The sequence below is a fragment of the Ctenopharyngodon idella genome, chromosome 5, assembly GCF_019924925.1.
Source record: "Ctenopharyngodon idella isolate HZGC_01 chromosome 5, HZGC01, whole genome shotgun sequence".
Lineage (NCBI taxonomy): Eukaryota > Metazoa > Chordata > Actinopteri > Cypriniformes > Xenocyprididae > Ctenopharyngodon > Ctenopharyngodon idella.
This window is the reverse complement of record NC_067224.1, coordinates 36,842,846-36,861,657: the sequence shown is the minus strand read 5'-3', so window position 1 is coordinate 36,861,657 and position 18,812 is coordinate 36,842,846. Positions and strand designations below refer to the sequence as shown.

Sequence of the window (18,812 nt, the reverse complement as noted above, 5' to 3'; positions counted from 1 at the left end):
TTACCTCAGAACAAACATATTCATCATGACCATAAACTCGTTAGTCAGCTAGAAAAATTAACTCTAGAAAGGAGCATTTAGCTAAATATATGCACCATATTACATATTAATTATAATTTTTAATGTTCTTCAATAGCCTATGCATGTTTGAATAAATCCATAAAGTCGACAGCCACCATTTAGTTTATATTTAAAAAAAAAAAAACAAAAAAAAAAAAAACGAATTAGTAGAAATAATTTTAAAGTTAGTAGGCTTATTATAACTTTATTATTATAAAAAAATTCCTTTGGTGTAATTTAAGTTTGTAAACAAATTGGTTCATTTAACCTTCAATATTAATGTAGTACCAACTGATTCCCATTATACAGCATTAGTTTTTTTTTTTTTTTTGAGAAAATTTGCCATGTACTGTAGCCTACCTGATATACAGTATATCCAAAATAACTGATATTGACTCGAATTGCAAGCTTGTGAATCAAAATGCATAACTATGATGACAGACTGGCAGGAAATGGTGCAAAACAGAGTCCAATGGTGATATTGTGACATACTGATAAGCCTCATCTTTCCATTATTGTTAATAATAGTTGCAACTTGCACTCTTAAATGTGCATTGAATATTGCTGATAAAACCTATGATCCAGGGACCATATTCATATAATATCTAAGGCTAATTGTACATCTTAACTGGCTGAGTTAGATGGTGATTGACACTAAATAGTAGAAAATCAGTCCAGTCCCTCCAGCTGTAAATGTCATTGGCTGTTAAAGTCCTATGTTGCTTATAATAAATTGACATGTTGATAACACACACATAAGCATTGTTTCAGAATGCTCTCAATTACATGTAGCTTAGATCAGATGCATACTATGCATTAGTGTGGTGGTGCTTATGGGGTGTCGCTATGGGACGGGAGTATGAGGCTGGGAGGGAAAAAAGGAAAAATCAGCACAGTATACTCACTACAGACCCCTCACACACAGCACCCCCAACCTAAAACCTCTTCCCCTGATTAATGCATGATGTATTTCAAATAAGTGGCTGATTAATTCATATAAATATCTAAAATAAAAAAAAATGTATTAATTTAAAAAACGTAGGCCTCTATAAAATAGTATTTTTAAATTATTCTCTCATAGGTCTCATGTTTTCCCTTGGTGTTGGTTTGTGCTGGCATTACATTAGCCATGGATAAATATCTCTACATCATTATTCTGCTCTACAGCTGACAGTGTAATCATAACCATTAATGTTCTCTGTTCATATTTTTGAGATTATTTCTGGCGCTTAATCATTGCTGAGAAGAAACTGCTGCCTTTTAATAATTTATCTGATGAAATATTTCAGGACTCTTTTTTTTTTAGCAGGAAATGGATATGCTTATCAGAGTACTTTACATGAGTCTGCGAAATTGCAAAATGCATCATTCTGTGGTAAAAATATGTTTGTATAATGACCACTAAACTGTATTTATGAGTTATGCCAGGCAAACGATTTCTAAAATTGGTTTTAGTTTTTTATTGCATTAAGTAATCATTTAAGCAAATCAATATTTCCATTTTTTCCATATAGTAAGACAGATAATGTGCAGTCTGTCTATCATTATCACAAAATAATTATCATCTGTATAACATCCCTTATTTACTTTTCCATTTAAAATGTTTAGGGTCAGTAAGATTTTTTAATGTTTTGAAAAGAAGTCTTATTTTTTTCTCACCAGGCTGCATTTATTTGATCAAACATAGAGAAAAAAACTAATAATATTACAATTCAAAATAACAAATAAAATATAATTTATTCCTGTGATGCAAAGCTGAATTTTCAGTATAATTACTCCAGTCTTCAGTGTCACATGATCCTTCAGAAATCATTCTAATATGCTGATTTGGCGCTCAAGAAACATTTCTTATTATTATTAATGTTGAAATCATTGTGCTGCTTAAGATTTTTATGAAACTTTTTATGAAAATCATGATACATTTTTCAGGATTCTTTGATGAATAGAAAGTTCAAAAGAACAGCATTTATTTGAAACAGAAATCTGTAACATTATAAAAGTCTTTACTGTCACTTTTGATTAATGTAAAGCAAAAAAAAAAAAATATATATATCTTACTGACCCCAAACATTTAGTGTATGCTGTGTATGCTGTGTGTGTGTACACATATACTGTATATATCAATATGTTAAGTACGCATTATAGAAAAACTACACCCAGCAGCAGTACACTCAAGTTTCAAGGTCATTCATTCGAAGCTCTTTCAGATGTAAATGAGAGGAATATCTCATATAGGAGTAAACAAAGGATGAGAATCACCCACTGGCTCAGATTTAGATGTGATTGATTCCCAAAGAGCTGAGAGCATTACATTTTGGAGTTGTTCTGGATTCGTCTAGCCAAGAACAGGAGATGTGCCGTCAGCACAATTGTTATTTGCTAGATGCATAATTTATGCGCTCTGTCTAGTCTCCCTCAGAGGACATGTAGTAATAAAACTATGCATTTCGGTCAGACTGAAGCCTTTTTGAGACATGGTAACTGCCCTCCTTGAAACTCTAATTATGTTTTTACTAAATGGCATGTTTTGTGGGATAATGTAGGAATCCAGCCGGTTGTTATCTCAGAATAAACGATCAGGACCCCGACGCGAAGCGTACAACCGGCTGGATGTACATTATCCCGCTTATTACACGGCTACTTCTTGCCACATAAGTAAATAATTAGACACGAAATATTGATCTGAGTCCGCTTCCGCGGAGAGAGCAGTTGTTAGCGCGGCAAGTTTAAACTAGATGGAAACATTTAAGGCGCGCCACACACCTAGACATTTAACATACGGTACAGTCATACCACATATTACACGGCATTTCGCCACATAAATAATTATGGGGATAAGAGATATAGATATGAGATTAAACTTAATTTAAAATCGTACCTGTTTGTTATCTTAACCCATTACAGTGAACAAAACAATAGTCAGAAAATGGCAGCAGCTGCTTTTGTATGAAACGAGAGAGCGAGTCCGCGATACCGAATGACATTATTAAATAACGGTACACAAAATATTGATCTGACTGCTTTTTAATATTTTATTAGCTCAACAAAGGTAAAACTTCCACGAGGACAAAACGTTCCTAGCAAGCATATAGCGCTGCTGACTTCAGATACTCGAACGAGCCTGTGTTATCTGTTTTCAGTGGTTGTTATCAGGGAATAACATACCGCTGAATGGCGCCATTGACCAATCAGAATGAAGTATTCCACAGAGCCGTGTAATAAAATAGTATAAACCATGGCACTGAATGATTTTTAAAAATAAGTTCTTTATTGGCATTGATAATTCCATGAAGAACCTTTTAACATCCATGGAACCTTTCCATTTCACAAAATGTTCTTTATAGTGGGAAAAAGTTATTTTGATTATTCAAATGTTCTTCACACTAAGAAAAAAATTGTTCTTTTAAGAACGGTTCACTGAAAGGTTCTTTGTAGAACCCAAAATGGTTCTTCTATGGCATTGCTGTGAAAATAATGCTTTTGGAAACTAGTTTTAAGAGTATGTTCATGTAGCAGTAAATCAAATCTTTAAGTAAAACAGCTGTTTGACTGGTGAGTGGGTGTGTTTGCTTGATATAACACAGAGACAAAGAGATCGCATATGGTACGTTTGGTTGATAAATGGCTTTATTTGGCTTTAGGGGAACATCACTGTATCAGTTAGCAGCCATACAGTTAAAGTGTCAGCACTCCTGAACCATTTCTAAAACAGTGTCGAGATGCAGAAAACGTGAGGACTCTTTTAAGCAGTTTAGATTCATGATTAAGGCATTTACGTACATTTTTACACACATCAAGCAAATCTATCCCACCCCCTCATATTGTCAAGCTCCAAGTGAATCAAGCCATGCAAATTGAAACTCCTCTTGATTTATTCATTTCATGAATAATTGCTACATTTATTGGAAATCTTGCTCTTGGCTCTTCCCTCCTCTTCTACACTTTTGGATTATAATAAGTCCTAAAGGTTGCTGCAAAATTGAGTCCGAATAGTAAACTCACTTTAACATCACTGTCACCACACTTTCTCCACACTGTAAGAAAAAAATACCAGTAATTTACCAGGACATTATCCATTAAGTGCCGGACATTTCCTGTAACTCTAAAACAATACAATGTTATGAGTAATTCAAAATTTGGTTAAAATACTTGTGGAAAATCAATACAGAAAGTCCTTTATATTAAAGGTAGGGTAGGCAATTTTTTTCATAAACACTTTGTTATTCTGGTTCAAACTCTCTTCACATCCTGATAGCAATCAATAATAGAAGTGGTCTAAATATTAAAACGTACATGTATCATCGGTCCGAATGCAATGATACGATGTCCTACCTGCCTGTAAACATATATTTCCATATCTACGTGCAACCACAAAAACAAACAGCAGCTGCCTGTTCCTCCTGAACCAAAACAACATTGTGTTCACGCCATGTCATAACTGTAATTACGATATGCCAACCCTTGACGTTCTACCTGGAGCTGTTCATGTAGATTTATGTGTTTCTGTGTCAACACTATCAACGCTGAAATGAATCTGCAGCAGTCAGGTGGCACAAGTAAGAGCTCTGTATGTTGTTTACATTGATTATTATTGTAATGTTATGTGCTTTGAGACGTGAGGTAATTTAACACTGTCTCTTATGACGCTTTGCAGACACTGTTGTGTGCGTTCATGTGTTTTGGAGGAGGCGTGGCTTTGGAAAGTGCTCCGAAGGGAGGGTGGGATCTCATGCTTTCAAAGCTAGCTTGTTATTGCTAGCTTCTCCGAAATTGCCTACCCTACCTTTAACATAGTATTGGACTCTATTTTTATGGACTTTTCTTAGAGTGAAGCCAATGAATTAATTTATACAAGAGAAAACATTTGAGAACTCTTTGGAATGTTTTTTTTTTTTTTTTTATGTGATCCAGTCTCATCGGGCAAGTCTTATTTAACAAACAACACATGTAACATTTTCAATTGCCATATATTTATTGATGTTTAAAGTGTTAAAAAAAAAAAAAAAAATCAAGACCATTGATGGAAAAAGTTAAAATCAAGGATAATGAGGGTGCATCTCCAGTCAGGTGTGGGTTGATTTGTACTGCCTTCCCAAAATCAAGAGATTTGTTCACATTGATTCAAATACCCAAGTTTGCTAGTGGGCAGACATTTAACTCTTTATTTGCACAAAGGTTTATGCAAGTAGACATAATGGTGAAGTCAGACCAACTGAGATGGTGTGATGTGATCCGAAACACCCATTTAAGATGCATTAATCAGAAGATTTTTGATCCAAATGTGCCAAAATACTGGATTCATTAGGTATTTTTCCATCCATGATGTTGATATTTTTAACCATTTGTTAAATAAAGATTTAGTCAGGTATTGAGTGCTGTTTGCTTCATAAGAATATTTATTGTGACAGATGAAGATCAGATCGCATTTTAGAAACAATCTCGATACTTTCGCACAGCTGTAAATAAATCTAAATTGATCATAATATCACAGAATGTGCGTCCTTTAAACATTCAATCAAGCAGGCCTGCATTGTGAAGGGTCATTGGCGATGGTTCATATAGCTGTCTGAATGGGCTCTTGTAGTGGCTGTTTTCTGGAGTAATAATGTGGCAGTTAATAGCCCTTCTCTATGGCTGTAGGTGTAACTGTCTGTGACCCCTCTGCCCTCTCTATGGCCAGCCTGTCAACTGCAGGGTGAGAAGAGAGCCGGACCTGTCACGACCAGCTGCAGTGCCGCAGAAAACATGAGTGTTTACACTGCTTCCTGAAGCCTGAAAGCTCTTTTACACACTCACACACAGGAAAAAAACACAACAAATATACACAAACAAAACAAATTCATGTACACAGGCTAATGCTTTCTGTCTTCCATTGTGTCAAGAACATGTCCAAGTCGTATTTAACCCCAAAACCAAAAGAAAGAAAAAGAAAATATTTTGCACAAAGAAAATAAAGGACGATTAAGATTTTTTTGCATTTTCATGACAATTAAATCCCTCCCAATTTACACTACTATAAAGTGATAAAAAAAAAATCTGTATATAAATGGTAAAATATTTATACATCATGGTAGAATTTGTTGTGCTGCCAATAATTTACCTATGCTTATGGACCCTTTTCACTGACTAAATCGCAAATCTAGTAAAGTTTTTCATATTTTCACTTTTAAAAAAATGAAAATGGAAATACAAAAATTATATTTGCTGTCATCTGCCATTCACCGCTATAGAAGTTTACCTAACTATGATGACTTCCACTTCTGAGAACCCTGGAAATTTGAAAAGGGTCCATTAATTAATTGAATTAAAATCATTGTATTACAGCATTTTTACTGTAATACAGTAGTAATTTTACTATAATACAGTAAAAATAATGAGAATAATAAGAAAAGTAATGAGAAATAAAAAAAGGAAAATGTCCAGATGCATTATGGTAATGAGAGCTAACAAATATATGTTGTAAGAACATTTTGCTAACGTTAGGTTATGAAAATGTAATTTCTTAAAGTTCTCCTAACATTCAAAACATCCCGTTTTTAAAATGTTTTAAAAACTTTTTTCTTTTTTTTTGGTTATGCGAACGTTAAAGTAACATTCAATTTTGCAAACATTATGGGAACGTTACTTTTGAATGTTCTCTGAATGTTCTGAAACATTTCAAAAACATTAGATGACTGTCCAGCTAAACTGTTAATGAACAATGTATAGATAACATTTTTGTGCTAACATTTTGAGAACATTATTAAAGACCTGATAACTCCGAATGAATGTTCCACTAACTTTACTTAAAGTTTTTTCATAACTTTGAGAGAACCTTGCCAGAACATTAGCCAAAGTTCTGAGAACGTTCCCTGTTAGCTGGACATTGGGAGCAGGCGCAGTGAATCTTAATGGTCCTCAAAGTAGTCTTCATTTTCATCATGCAAAACACTTTTTTCTTTTGATTTCACGGGCGACCCAGACAAGTTCTCATGAAATTCACACATTTGTGAGCAGAAACACTAAAGGAAAAGGCTAAAGACAGGAACCTCGTCTAGTTTCAGAAGGAAGCCATGCCACAGATTAGAAAGAGAGAATAAGAGAGAGGAAGATTAACTTCAGAAACAGTGAGATCTGCTCCATCACGAATGAATCAATCAAGAGGAGGTCATTTTTGAACACAGGAAGGAATAGAGGGATATTTAGCAGCAATCGTCTCTAAAGCGTCAGAATCTAAATTGCAGAAGGATTTTCCCACACTACAGATGCACAGTGTACTCTTCTCTCCAAAATCTAAACGTTGAAACCCTCCCCAAGAAATCCATAAATGTTTAATCTTTAATCTCACCAACCTCGTTGAACTCCATGCCGCCACGTTTGCCGTGCTGTGACCATTGCAATTAAGGAAACCGTGAATGGGTGGACAGATGCATATATTAAAGTTCAAAAATGATGCATGCTTTGAATGAAAATGCGAATGAAACATTCTTTCCCCTATGAGTGAACTTAATGAAATGAGCTTGGACAATTTCATTCATGTGGGTATAGATGCCCTAATATCGCTGGAAAAATAGATGTGGACTGGCCCTGTGCTTGGCTCATGACATACATTCAGGACTCAAGTGACGCTCTATATAATGGATATGCTGTTGCTCTGTGAATAATTACCTCTTCCAAAGTCCAAACTCACTTATTTTTAAAATCAAATAGCACCGAGAGGTTGGAACCAGTTAATTTTGCCTTGCATGGCATCACCTTCCTTTGTGCTGTCCTGCACTACTAATGGCACGTGAACACCAGGTGTGAATGGGGTCTTTGCTGTCTGATCTTCACTTACGTTGCCATCTTGACACGAAAATGAATATTTTGTCATCGTTAATCTTCCTTATGTCGTTCTGACCCCGTATTATTGTCTTTATTGCGACACAAAGAATAGCTTAGACCAGGGGTGTCTTAGACCACTGTCTTCTTCTTCTGTTGTTTAAATGGCGGTTGGCAAACCAACTATAAGGTGCATTTTCCGCCACCTACTGGATTGGAGTATGGAGCACAATTTGGTTGAAGATGCACACAACAACAAAAAAAATCCTATTTAAGGACACTGTCCTGCAGAGTTTAGCTCCAACCCCAATTAAACACACCTGAACCAGCTAATCAAGGTCTTACTATGCATACTAGAAACTTTCAGGCAGGTGTGTTGAGGCAAGTTGGAGCAAAACTCTCCAGGACCGAGTTTGGACACCCCTGGCTTAGACTAAATGTTGTTGTAGCTAAGACTAACAGTTTCTCTTTTCCATACGGAAGTGGATGGTGATTTTTACTGCCAAAAAGGTACACGTAAAAACGCTAGATGAAGGGTAGTGGGAATAAATAAAAAGCAAGATCTAGAGAGGTGTTTTGTCAAATTGAAACTTCTTTTAACATATTTAGGGCACTGCTTCATGCATGAAACGCTGCATAAGATGCAAGATGCGAACGCAATGGTCCAACACGTCTATCTAGTGCATGTTTACATCGAAAAATTATAGAAAATCAGCAAAGTGGAATGCAAAAACATGCTGTGTGAACGGTGCCTAAAGGTGGTCCATATGAGGTCACAAATCTCATTTGCACTTGTGTTAAAACAAAATGGCGCACTGTTCTGCTATGTCATTACATGACCTATCCTGACACGACCTCACGATTTCAGAGTAATAATTTGAATTTCAGGATTTGTCACATAAATCATGTGACTATTGAAGACTTGGAATACAGAATCGCTGTGAACGTGATTTCACCATGTACAACATGTTCCTGGATCAACATCTTTGTTGATCCTGGAACAACATTCCAATCAACCAATCAGATTTGAGGGACAGGTTGTACAGTTTATGTCAAGTTTAGGCTTACAACTAAGGTTAGGTGTTTCTACATTAGTGTCATTCACTTATCATTTCCCTCTGATTTTAGGGATAACTTATGGGTAGGGTTAGGTTTAGAGGTAAGGATAGGGTTAAGACTAAATTTTAGGACTGGAATGTTGTTCCAGGACCAACAAAATATGTTGATCCATGAACATGTCCTACTTGGCAAAATAACGGTAGACAATATTTTTTGTCCTTTTGGAGGTTGGAAGTTTACTCAGCATCCACTTCCAATGTATGAAAAACAGAAACTCAGACATTTTGCCTAATATCTCCTACTGAAAGAAAGTAAATGATAAGAAAATTGTCATTTTTGGGTGAACTACTCCATATACTTTCTGCATAGACCCTGTTTAATCTCTTGAGTGCTATACAGAAAACATCCGTTTTAGTGCTTTCATTACCGACTCGATGCTTTCCCGCAGAGATCCTGATACATCAGCAGATGAAATCAGCCATACCTAATGAAATGAAAGTGAAGATGAGAAGATGAGGTTTGTTTGGTGGTGTTGTGTGTGGCAGAGTGACAGAGAGGTAAAGAGGACATGGAGGGGTCCAGACGGATGTGGCGGAAGCGGTGATGGTACGCAGCTTTACTTGCCCTTGACCTCAGCGGCCTTTTCGTCTTTGTTATTGTCCCCCTTTTCACTCTTGCTATCTGCCTTATTGCTATCTGCCTTGCTATCGCTCTTCTTCTCCTTCTCTTTCTCCTTTTCTTTCTCTTTCTCCTTCTCGCTCTCCTTCAGCTCCTTTGGACTCTTCTTTTCTTCCTTTTCTTTCTTCTCATCCTCCTTTTCCTTTTCCTTCTTATCCTCTTGTTCTACCTCCTCCTCTTCCTCCTCCTGCTCATCGCCTCCTTCTTCCTGTTCTTCTCCTTCCTCGGCCTCCTCTCCTTCCTCTCCTCCCTCCTCCTCTTCTACTTCTTCCTTCTCCTCCTCTTTCTCTTCCTCCTCCACCTCCTCTTCTTGCTCTTCCTCTTCCTCTGTCTCAGGTTTGGCTACACTCCTCCTGTAGGAGCTTAGGGCATAAGTGCGGCTTGATGGATAAGAGTAGGCGGACTGCATCATGGCTCCGCTCACAGAGCTCAGACGGCATTCCTCACCTTCCAGCAGCTTCCTGTTGGGAATGTCCATATATGGATAAGAATTAATAAATGCATCAACTAATGACATCAAATGAAAATAGCTCTGAGTCTGACCTGTAGGCTGCGATCTCAATGTCCAGTGCCATCTTGACATTCAGCAGGTCCTGGTATTCGCGCAGGTGGCGGGACATCTCACCTTTTGTGCTCCGAAGAGCAGATTCCAGTTGCTGAATCGTGTCCTGTCACCACAAAACAAGACATTTATGTCTTCAAAAACTTCTCTGACAGGAAATCTTACCCAGCTAACAGGGAACGATCTCAGAACTTTGGCTAACATTCTGGCAAGGTTCTCTCAAAGTTATGAACAAACCTTCTTCCAGTAAAGTTAATGGAATGTTCATTTAAAGTCACAGTATCTGGTCTTTAATAATGTTCTCAAAATGTTATTTATACATCGCTCATGGAACTTTTTTAAAAAAAATGTTGCTGCTTGTTTCAGAATGTTCAGAGAACATTTGAAGGTTGAGCAGCGAGCTCATTGGCTACTGATACAGCAGGAACCAGCTGTGCCCTATAGAGAATGATGTGTTTGAAAGCAGATCGAGTTAAGGACCTATCAGCCTGTGCCATCTAGAGTTTCATGACAGAACTTCGTATTTGTGACATTTATCATATGACTCCTTCCTTTGCACAGACAATTGTTCTTTGGAAGCTCTTTGGATCATTCAAAACCATGCTGGATCACATGATCATCTGGTTTTGTTCATGTCAGCGTGAGTGATTCAGCTTTTTCTTTACAAATTGAATTTGTATGCTACTTTGGATAAAAGTGTCTGTTAAATGAGTAAATTTAAATGTAAACTCAGTCAAAGTCTGATGTTCATAACAGATTTTAAAAAAATTAAATTAAAATGCAATGCAAATAGAAGCAGTTGTACTAGTGCCCTCAGATTTGTGGCCTCTACTGTGTAAAAAGCATTCACTGAAATGCACTCACCTGCAGCTCGCCGATCTCATTGTTGTTGCGGTCCTCCATCTCAGCCAGCTGTCTCTCCAAAGACTCGTTATGGGCTTTCAGGGACTCGATCTCCAGGGTGCGGGCCTGCAGCTGTCGGCGGTACTCGGACAGCTCATCCTTGGTCTGCTTCAGAGCATCGTTGTTACGCGCCGCCGCCTCCGTCACGGAGACGAACTTGGAGCGGTACCATTCCTCTGCCTGCTGCTGGTTGCGGGAAGAGAGAGACTCGTACTGGGCACGAATGTCCTTCAGGGCCACAGCAAGGTCAGGCTTACTGACGTCCATCTCAACAGACACCTGAGCATGGAAAACAGTCGACAAACTAATTGTTAATAAGTTTATTATACAAATATAAATCTAATATTGAAAAAGATTTCTATTTTAAATAAACGCTGTTATTTGAACTTTATATTCATCAAAGAATCTTGAAAAAAAGTCAGGTTTCCACATTAAACAGTACAAGTGTATTTAAAATTGATAATATTAATAAATGTTTCTTGAGCAGCAAATCAACATATTAGAAAGATTTCTGAAGGAGAGTATAGATAGATAGATAGATAATTTGGCATATATTTGTTGGCACAAATATGAGAAATTCTGTACATATATAGCAAGTTGCTTCCTATACTGATAAATAAACAGTTTTCCAGTGAACGTAATCAACAAACCACTGTCCATCGGGTAGTAAGTTATTGAAAATTCAATATATCTGATATATGCAGTGCTAATGTTGGCCATGGCATGTTTAATCAGTCTTTGAGTGTAATTTGTGGTAATGAAGTTTTGGGCCCTTGAGGCTGCGGGATGGAGCACAGACTCAGGGGTTTTAATGCTCAAAGAAAGATGACGCTGCCTGAACGCTTTCATGGAGATGCAATTCATCCACCACATCATCAACACACAGAGAACAGCAATCCATGCATGAAGAGCATCAGCTTACATCAGTTACATTCACACTAACAGTAGTGTAATTGCTTATACTCAGGGTTTTCAGTTTATCACTTTTATCCAACACCATTTTGAATGAAACTGTATGAAATGAAAATGTAATATTCTGTAGTGTAGAAATACTCTAAGCTAGTCTAAAGTGATGCAGTCCCTCTCAAGGACGCTGCGCCGGAGGGGTCCCGCTGCACTCTGCAGCCACACCTAAAATCCTGCGCTACTGCATCATCTCCTTGTTGCCAGGAGGTAAGGAAGTTTAAACATCCCATCATCAATAATCTTCTTTTAACTTTCAATACATTTCTCCCTCTACAGGGATCCTCCTTGTCTTTGGCTGATTAAATATTATGTTTCTAGATGGTAAAGTTGCATGAGAGAAGGGACTGGCATTATAAATGCACATTTTGACTGAGGTCCTGGTGCAGTGCAGCGTCAGACTCGAGTGTCTGAGAGCTGCAGTGCTGTAAATTCTCCCAGACGCACACCGCCCTCAATGACACTGCACAGTCATGATACGCATGCCCACACTATGAGTTATTAATAAACACAGTGTTTCAAAGCATTAATCAATACATAGTACTTCTAGGCTTTATCTGCTTAATCTGATCTTCTCAAATGTAGTTGCTAGTTGCTTCTAAAGTTTTTCTACATGATAAGACCTTTAATTGATGGAAAAGCTATGTAGTCAGGTTAATTCACTCATGTTAAATTGGTTGTATATGCAAGTCAAATATAATTCATGTTTGTGTTCTTGACAAAACATTTTACGGTATAGGCTATATAATGTAGCAATTTTCAAACCAAAAACATATTGAATATTTGGGTTAACCGCAACTTGTTAGTTTTATTTTCCTGGAAGTTGATGAATAGATCTGCATCATTATGCCACCGCATCAATCACACTGTCATGAATGACACTGCAAAACTATGACATGATATGAGATAATAATGAACATCAAAACATTTCTGAGAACAAAGTATGCCTTTCATAATTGTATCTTATCAAATAAGATCATAAACTGTAAATCTTACACTAGCGCATTTATGTATATTTCACAAAATATTTTAGTGTAATGATTTCAATACCATCTAAAGCATATGCAATATTTGGCATAACTGATTAGTTTTATCTTACTGGGATCAAAAAATATGATATATGCCTTTGCAACTATTGTATTTGCAATGTAAATCTAAGAAGCAGCTAACACTGCTCATTTGCCACCAAAAAATAACATCCCAGGCTGGTCTCCAGCATGGCCAAGCTAGTTTTAGCTGTTTAAAGATGATCTTCCAGCCTGATAGTACAGGTTTGGCATCCCAGCCTGACCATACCCCTCCAAAACCAGACAACAGATTTATAATTCATAACTTTTTCATACCTGGGTGGCCTGAAGTGACGCCTGTAACTCCTGCAGTTCCTCCTCGTGCACTTTCCTGAGGAACGCGATCTCATCCAGCAGGGACTCGACTTTCTTCTCCAGCTCCAGGCGGGACAGGGTGGCGTCATCCACGTCCTTGCGGTATCCCTTCAGGCTGTTCTCGGCCTCCTCCCGCTGCCGGGTCTCCTCATCCAGCTTCTCCTTGACGCGCTCCAGCGCATCGTTCATCTGCACGCAGTCCAGGTGCATCTGGCTCTTCTCGTGCGTCAGCTCCTCGACGCGAGCGCGCAGCTCGCGGACCTCCTGCTCGTAGAGGTCGTGCAGGCGCGACGGCTCGTTGTGGCGCTGGCGCAGCAGCGCGACCTCCGCTTCCAGAACTTTGTTGTGCTGCTCGAGGTTGTGCACCTTCTCGATGAACGTCACGAAGCGGTCGTTCAGGCCCTGCAGCTGCTCCTTCTCGTTGGTGCGGATGATCTTCAGCTCGTTGGTGATGGCGGTGGTCTGCGTCAGATCCACGGTGTCCGGCTGGAAGCCGCGGCTGGATCCGAGTTTGGTCCGGTAACTTGAGGATGTGATCATGGGGGATGGAGAGCCGTAGGTGCGGTGGTGCTGCTGCTGGGGTACGGAGCGGTAGCTCACCGTCACCCGGGACGGGCTGCTGCCCACGGGGACGCGCCGTGGCGCATCACCAAAAATCTTCCTGTATGAGCTGCTCGAGTACATGTCGCCGGAATAACTCATACTGGAATGCTCAAGATCACACAGACCGAGTGAGTGAAGTGAGTGGATGCGGGTAGACAGAGAAAGAGAGAGAGAGAGTGCCAGTCTGGATGTCACACCGGCATCTTTTATAGGCACAGAGCGCGAGCATCATCTGACGCAGGGGCGGTGGTGGAGGGGGAAACCTGCAACCCTGAGCAAAAAGACAGTGTCCCAGGAGAGAGCTCATTCATTCACTGCCTTTGCATTTGTGGCCACTCATCCTTTTCCATGCGATGGAGATTGTCATCATGCAGAGAACTGAGGATAAATAAAGGTCAAAAGATGTAAAAATGAAAAGCTACATTTGATGATGACCTTTGGAGAATCGTTGAGCACCTTTTCAAAAGCCAAAACTGAGCCTGAAAGTTCCTGCTATAACTTTGAAGGCAGTCATTGGTTCATAAAGGAAGGTTTTAAAAGCACTTGAAATATATATTGAAGTTCCACAATAGGAAAATTTAAGGGCACTAATTTCTGGATTTCCAGAAGGTTCAGAGGAACCGAAATATTGCCTAGAGTTTCTTTTGCAGTGAAGCCGAAATTGTTACTTTACTATTTGTCATAATAAGGATCTTTATAATATTCTTTGTTAATTTCAGTACAAAAGTACTGTGGCAACATTAAGCACAAATGTGGTGCATTCAAACTGATTTTGTGAGTGTATTGCATGCATATTACCTTATCATTCATGTGTTTATTAGAAAAAAGAAAATAAAGTCAATTTTAAGACCATTGCAAATAATTTTTGGAAACAGAAATTAAGCACCAATTCCTAATATGGCAATGCAAAATAAATAAATAAAACAAGAAATAAAATTCCTGTTACTGTATACCTTATGGAATCATGTGTGTAAGCAGAGGTGCTGCATGTCTGCATGGGATTGAAGCATGTTGCAGTGAGAGGGAGTGTCTACCTCAGTGTGTGTTGTACTGCGGGTGTCAGGCTGTGCCTCTGCAGTGTCTGAATACTGAATGAGACACAAGAGGTCTTACCCCGATGACCCTCCTCGATGCAGAATCCTGTGCAGACTCAAAATCAGCTGGCTATTTGCATTCATCTCAAACATATTGTGCATCTAAAATGGGTTAGAGAAGACATGTTGACAAAATGCATATGAGCGCTGTTAAAGTCGGTATTTTTTAGGAAGCTGCATCCCATCACACTTTTTAATGATGAGTCATCAGTATTGGCTGTGGGGGAGCGGTGTGGGAGGCTGTGTTTTGAGTGCAAGACTGTCGCACCACACAGACTTGGGTTGAGGCCAAAGGCAAGAGCCACGCCTCAGGACGAGCTTTAGCATGATCGCACCAGCAAACCCCTGGAGACATGCTGCAGGTCTCGCTGTCTTCAGTCAGCAGTTTCTGAGGCTGATGTTTCATTCTACTATTAGAGAGAGAGATGAAAAAGACCCGAGAATGAGCATTTTCTCTGTTTAAGGATGACAGGATCTAGACCACTGCAGTGAAACTGAAATTGGCCCAACGTGGAATGTACTAACTCAACCAGATGGAGGTACCAGAACTAAAACTACTGTGAAGTTTCAGGGCTGGACCAATGGACAGTTTGATGAACAATAATAAAATATTCAAATGTAGATCATTTCTGAGATGACAGACACACAGTGTGATAGATAGACAGATATAATGACAGACAGACAGACAGACAGATAGATAGATAGATAGATAGATAGATAGATAAAAATTGTAAAAATGATGTGCTATCTGCTTTAAAGAATTATGGCAACAATATTATTTTAATATTACAACACCTGATATTTTTGAGTTTTTAGAACTTGATTTCTTTAATGGAATCTACCTGAATAAATCATGTAAAATCTCATAAATTATTTAGTCTAAGACACAATGAATTTAATATTTTTAGTGAAATGTGCACTCTAAAAAATGCTGGGTTAAAAACAACCCAAGTTGAGATGGACAAACCCAGTGATTGGTTTGTTTTAACCCAACATTTATTAAATTGCTTATTAATAAATGTTCACCTTTTGATTATTATTGTTGCCTCTAGTAATTGTGTGTCTGATTATTAATTTCCAACCTATTTTAGAATCATTTTAAGCCAGCCGTATAGTAATTTCTAAACAATAGTTGGGTTAAATAAAACTGCCCAGCAGGTTAGGCAAACATTTAACCCAACCGCTGAGTTAAAACAACCCAATCGCTGGGTTTGTCCATTTTTAACCCAACTTGGGTCAGTTTTAACCCAGCATTTTTTAGTGTGTGCTTTTTTATTTTCAGTTGATTCTTAATTTTGACTCTGATTTTGAGTGAACAGAAACGACCTGTTTGTATTTGACTTTGAGTCATGTTGTACAATTAAAAGACTGTTTGCTGCTGGCACAGCACAAGTAGGAACAAACGTGGTACTGCTCTTGCATTAGCAAAGCCATTGCTCATTGAACAAAGCAACATGCTTCATAGTATCAGTACATGCAGTTATCCACAACCTAACCATTAACTCTACTCGTCTACAATGGTAACGATCAAAACTTCAAATGTCAAACATAACTGAACATTAAACATTAACCAATGTTTCCCTTAACTCAAAAACACATAAAACAACACTTAATTTTATTATTTACTCTCCTTTTCCATGGGAACTAACAATCACCACCAAATGGTGTCTCTAAATAAAACAGCATAATTGAACTAATTCTCTTAAAATAAATAGGTAGCCTTCTTTCCTTAATTTTTGGTTTTATTAGTGAAATTTTCTCAATATTTTCTATACAACACTGAACCATAATTTCCTTAATAAAATATACACATTATTTTTAACGAAAATGACAAGACCCATGATTCATTGTTAGATTCATAGACAGACGGATGGATAGATAGATAGATAGATAGGATTTTCACCCAATAAACTCATAAAACAGTGACCTAAACAACACTAACAACATGAAGCATTACACAGTGATTTCTTTCGTAAAAATTCTTTACAAAACAAGAATGATACCCTCTGCTGTTTAGAGTTCACTGCACTGTTACATGTTTGCATTACAGTACAAAATTACTCATTTTTGTATAAATGGTAATGAAAGACTTGCACCTGTGTAGGTGTTCAGCTTGTTTTGATAGTTTTTTTCTTTTCTTTTTTTTTTAGATTTGGAATATACAGTAGTCAACATTTGAAGTGGATCAAAATAGTTAATCAAAGTTGTCCTAAGAAGAAAGTTTTATTGTCCTAAAACCTTCTTCTTAGGACAACTTTGATGAAAGGTTTTGATCCACTTCAAATGTTGACTACTATATGTCAGTATCACATTACTGTAGAAGTATAGCAAATTGCTGTCTTATTCAGTTCTGTATTATGTTAGGTTTTGAACTTAAGTTTAACAGTTTTGAAATGCGTATGTAAACATGCACAAATTGGCTTGTATGTACATAGGGTTTTGCTGGTGTTTGCATCTAAGTGAGAAATGAATTCATGTCATTTGGAAGATGTCATCATTGAATGCATTTTGTGATAAAGCAATGATAAAAGATCCACAGTTTAGCCCACATAGACTGATGTGGTGCTCACTGTGTGAAGAGATCTGACCTAAGTATTGAGAAACGTGTCAGCGACTGTAAGTCTAGTTTGTCAGACAGATAGATAGATAGATATATAGATAGATAGATAGTATTTCTATAAATCAACCACTAGAGGGAGTTATATACTCTTAAATCAGACAGGAAGTTATATACTCTGCTCAACAGCCAAAATGTGGCCTTAGCCTTAATAAAGACTCCTCATGTCATTTTCTGAGACAAATGTCAAAAACACATATCTTATTCTGTTTAAAGTACCTTTGTGACATTATAATGCAATATATTTGTTGCAAGAGATTATTTACATACAATTTATGTGTCACAAAATATGATCTCATCCCCATAATTGGAATTTTTCTGTATGTGTCTTGAACTGCCTGTTGTTTGGTATCTATTATGTGAAACCCCATCCCACTATGTATAAGCACAGAGACAAACATAGCTCACCCCAAAATGTTTTAGTTGGTTAAACAGTTGACTATCACTGTGTTAACAGACGTCTGAGCTACCCACTACGCACACACACACACACACACACACACACACACGTTAGGTATTTGCTATCTTCGTGGTGACTCTCCATAGACATATTGACTGTTTTGTCAATAGACATTTGATTGTTATACTGTACGAACTGTATATTCTATCCCCCTAAACCTACCCATCACAGAAAACTTTCTGCATTTTTACATTTTCAAGTAAGCATCAATTAGTATGTTTATTAATTCATTTACCTCACGGGGATCGCTGGCTATAGTAGGCTACCCACAATGTAGGTGATCTCAGATTTTACTATCCTTGTGGGAACATTTGGTACACACACACACTTGTTTTGCTATATTAGTGAGGACATTGCATAGACTTCCATTGATTTTATATCAGGTCAATGATATTTTCTATCACCTAACCCAACCCCTACTCCTAAACCTACCCATCACAGAAACATGTGCTAAACACTAGATTTAAATAAAAACGTCTTTTAGTTGATTTATAAGCCTTTTCAGTGAGGACCAGTCAAATGTCCAAACTAGTGGGTTGTCAAAGTATTTCACAATATAAGTGAGGACATTTGGTCCTCACAAGTATAGCCAAAACATGTACACACACACACACACACACACACACACACA

General features: G+C 37.8%; 1 protein-coding gene across 1 annotated transcript; it reads right to left on the bottom strand.

Moving 5' to 3' along the window:
- Nucleotides 1-3,665: 3,665 nt before the first annotated feature.
- Nucleotides 3,666-14,857, bottom strand: zgc:65851 (uncharacterized protein LOC321113 homolog). Its single transcript, XM_051893424.1, has 4 exons — nucleotides 13,369-14,857; nucleotides 11,024-11,341; nucleotides 10,141-10,265; nucleotides 3,666-10,058 (listed from the first exon to the last, which is right to left on the bottom strand). The coding sequence occupies exons 1-4, from the start codon at nucleotides 14,107-14,109 to the stop codon at nucleotides 9,536-9,538; spliced, it is 1,707 nt and encodes a 568-aa protein (XP_051749384.1). The 5' UTR covers nucleotides 14,110-14,857; the 3' UTR covers nucleotides 3,666-9,535.
- Between the last annotated feature and the right edge of the window lie 3,955 nt (nucleotides 14,858-18,812).

Coding starts and splice junctions, on each gene's coding strand:
- zgc:65851 (XM_051893424.1), bottom strand. CDS start 14,109: ATGAGTTATTCCGGCGACATGTACTCGAGCAGCTCATACAGGAAGATT. Junction 10,266..11,023: donor ATGAGATCGGCGAGCTGCAG/GTGAGTGCATTT, acceptor TTGTGGTGACAG/GACACGATTCAGCAACTGGA. Junction 10,059..10,140: donor ATTGAGATCGCAGCCTACAG/GTCAGACTCAGA, acceptor CATTCCCAACAG/GAAGCTGCTGGAAGGTGAGG.